We start from the raw sequence: 3,389 nt of genomic DNA on the forward strand, positions 1-3,389 counted from the left end.
CCTCTCTATGGCACACAGACTATCACTTGGGCTATGGAATATATACACACACTTTTGTGAACCAGGTAAGGGTGCATGATCAAACACCACAGTCTTACATACTTAGGTTCCCTTTATAGATGTATGGTTACAGCATTTTCATAGGACTCAAGGTAAAACGGGAAACGTCCTCATTGTTCAAGCTAGAGACCCAAAGATGTGGCTGGTGTGTAAATCCAGCACTGGGCACAGCTCTCTGCACTCTAAACCACACAGAATGAGTGCCATCTGCTCTCATCACCCATCCTGAATGAAGTCCCTGCCCCTTTGAAAACCCTATTGGTTTGGTTTTAACATGTGTCCACTGCAGCAGCATCCCATATGCTGTACACTGCAGCCCAGTCTCATTGCCCCATGAATGAGAAGCTGAAGATGCAGCCATGATATGAAGCATTCAGACACACCAGGGTGTATGCAAGAAGTCACTTTATTTGAGCTCAATCAGTTCAGTAGTTAGGCTGCGGATTTGGGCGTCCTCCAGTACAGCACAGCCCCCAGCACAGCAATGCAGACCAGCCCCACAGCAGTCACCACACCAGCCAGCATCACCCCCTCAGCAGGGATACCTGGAAGGGAACAGATTGACTGCAGTCACACCCAAGGATGCAAGGTGCCATGGAAACAGGACAGTCAGGCATTGGTCACTGGGCATCACCAGTACCTGTCCCTCTGCCTTCCTCAGCCATCAGCTGGGATCTCTGGGCTCCAGTCTCCACTGGAAGGACAGAATTGAGTGGGTCTTCCAGCACAACTAGGGCAACAGTAGCATCACCTTCCCACTGTGGAGCTGCAACAGAGCACAAGGTCAGCCACTGCTGGAGAGCAACACTGCAGCACAATAGAGCAAGGGAGCCCCACCCTCTCTGGCAGCCAGGTCTCTTCCTCTCCTGAAATATCTGGCAGCAGAGCCACAGCTGGAGTCACAGCAGCCACACACCTGATCACTCCCATCCACAGACTGCCACCTAGAGGGGAACAGGGGGTCAGCAGGAGCTCTGCAGGGCACAGGCAGCCCTGCCCATCATGCACACTGACCTGTTGGCTCCAGTGTTGAAAGTGCAGGCCTTGTTCATGGAGTCCACAGCCTGGGAAGCAGCAGTCACTGTCAGCTGGCAGGAGATGTAGATCTGGAGAGCAAGAGACAGGACTCTCCCATATTTAACACCTATAAACAAACCTGCTCCTTTTCATCCACTCCCCTTCCTCCCGAGCCCCTCCTTCTCATCCCTGGCCCCTAAGTGGTGGAACGACCTCCCCACTGAAGTCAAAACCTGACCTCCTTCCAGCAAGGACTTGCAATTTAGTAATTCATTATCCTGTAAGATTGCACTCACAACATTGTCATACAAGTGCAAGTAATGCACAGGCAATAGTATTATTTTGATATCCCCTTACACTCAGTTTCCTTTAGCGCTTAAGAGCAGACAAGATGTTTGCTCAAAGTAATCAATTTTTTCCATTCTAGGATGAAAGACCTTATATATCGTTTACGGTACACATACACTTGTGTAGATTTGTAAAATGTATTATGCCTTTAATTGCACCATTGCATTTTGTATTGCGCATAGATTTTCCAAGTCACCCTGGACAAGGGCATCCGTTAAGAAATAACAGGACAGCACTCAGCTCTGTTGAGCAGCAAGCACACCAAATCAGATCCAGCCACCTTACAGGGACTCACTGAGCTCCTGGCATCCTGGTGGAACCTGAAGGCATCCAGCTGCATCTGGAGCAGAGTGGAGTTCAGGGATCTCGGCATGAACAGAGAGCTGGAGCCAGTCACCTTGCCATCAATCAGACACCTGGAAGACAACAGGTCACAGGTTCTTGGATTAAGAGCAGTCACTCGAGCCCTGGACTGCTGCAGCTTAAAGCTGCACACTTCCTCACCCATGGTTCCCAATGAAAGTATAACTGGGAGAAGAGGTCGGGTCAGAAGTCAAGGTGGCCACACAGCTGTCCACAAACAGCCGCAGGGGAACGTGGCTGGCCTGGTTGACCGAGGCTTCGATGTTCAGCACATCCCCCAGGAAGTACACGTTGGAGGGTCTTGGGGAGCTCCAGTCATCTGCAGAGATTAAACCGCATTAAGTCTACATAACAGAGCAGCAGTCCAGTAGAAGGGAGTGTTAGAGCTGCAATAGGTCGGGCTCTACCAGTCATGAGCTGCAGGGAGAAGTCCAGGACATCCTCAGCAGACTTGGTGGAGGTGTATGGGACCCAGGTTGGCTGCAGGGCATTGCTGCTCACATTATGAAGCCTATAGAACAGACAGCAATTAGGCCCTGATCCCATAGTAGTTAGGCATCAGCAATACTGACACAGAGTCCTCACCTCGGGTAGAGACACTCGATACGGACAACAGCAGGGTTGGTTCTCACTATGCCAGTGTTGGCAATCGGGGAAGGGTTATAGTTGAGGGAGAAGCTGTAGACCAGCTCATCTTCAGTCATCTACAAGAGAAGTGCTCAATGTAGAAAGCACAATATGAACATTGAAAGTAGGCATTTAAAATACAGAAATCCCCTTACCGACAGGGTGCTGCGACAGCCCTGCAACTCAGACTGGAAAACCAGGACATTCCCAGAGTCATCCTGCCGGCTGAGCGCGCAGTCTCCCAGCTTGATATCTGACGCCGCGATCAGTTCGCCAGTACCAAACAGGTCTCTCTTCACAGACACCTCAATCGTACTCTCTCCGCACTGCGCCAAGACGACTGGGGACACTTGCTGTTTGAACAGAGGAGAGTCAACTCGCACAAAGGCCTTGGCTCTCACAGCGGGCATCCCCCTGGCAGGGGGCTGGGCTCTCACAACAGGCATCCCCCTGGCAGGGGGCTGGGCTCTCACAGCGGGCATCCCCCTGGCAGGGGGCTGGGCTCTCACAGCGGGCATCCCCCTGGCAGGGGGCTGGGCTCTCACAGCGGGCATCCCCCTGGCAGGGGGCTGGGCTCTCACAGCGGGCATCCCCCTGGCAGGGGGCTGGGCTTTTGCCCACTTCGATACTCTCCCAGCGTCGCAGAGCACAGCGATCACCATCAACACCAGGAGCCCACAACGAGAAGCACTGACCGCCAACATTGTTAGTCAAACAGAAGAACAGCTCGCAGATGCAGATGCTGTCTATCCCTCAACGCCGCTTTTATACACAGAGTTGCTGCTCTGTGTGTCTCGGCAGAAGCGGGACATTTTCACGTGGAATTGAGTTCCCGCTGCAGCGCCGGACTGAGGCTCTCATTCTGCAGCCACAATTAACGCAGAGTGCTAATTACACCTGATTAGAGACCAGATTGAGGGTTAAAACAAGAGAATGCGAAAATTAGGAGCTTTTATTATGATTATGATGATTAT

The 3,389-nt window shown here is 51.9% G+C and overlaps 1 protein-coding gene across 2 annotated transcripts; it reads right to left on the reverse strand.

Moving 5' to 3' along the window:
- Positions 1-448: 448 nt before the first annotated feature.
- On the reverse strand, positions 449-3,162 carry LOC136768157 (zona pellucida sperm-binding protein 3). 2 transcript variants are annotated; one of them, XM_066722208.1, is made up of 9 exons: positions 2,571-3,162; positions 2,374-2,492; positions 2,196-2,299; positions 1,930-2,107; positions 1,721-1,841; positions 1,075-1,166; positions 898-1,004; positions 701-826; positions 449-605 (listed from the first exon to the last, which is right to left on the reverse strand). In XM_066722208.1, exons 1-9 carry the CDS (start codon positions 3,117-3,119, stop codon positions 493-495), a joined length of 1,509 nt encoding a protein of 502 aa, XP_066578305.1. In that variant the 5' UTR covers positions 3,120-3,162; the 3' UTR covers positions 449-492. The 2 variants fall into 2 exon arrangements, with proteins under 2 accessions (XP_066578305.1, XP_066578304.1); XM_066722207.1 differs by having other exon boundaries at positions 1,706-1,841.
- Between the last annotated feature and the right edge of the window lie 227 nt (positions 3,163-3,389).

The sequence above is a fragment of the Amia ocellicauda genome, chromosome 14 (genome assembly GCF_036373705.1).
Source record: "Amia ocellicauda isolate fAmiCal2 chromosome 14, fAmiCal2.hap1, whole genome shotgun sequence".
Lineage (NCBI taxonomy): Eukaryota > Metazoa > Chordata > Actinopteri > Amiiformes > Amiidae > Amia > Amia ocellicauda.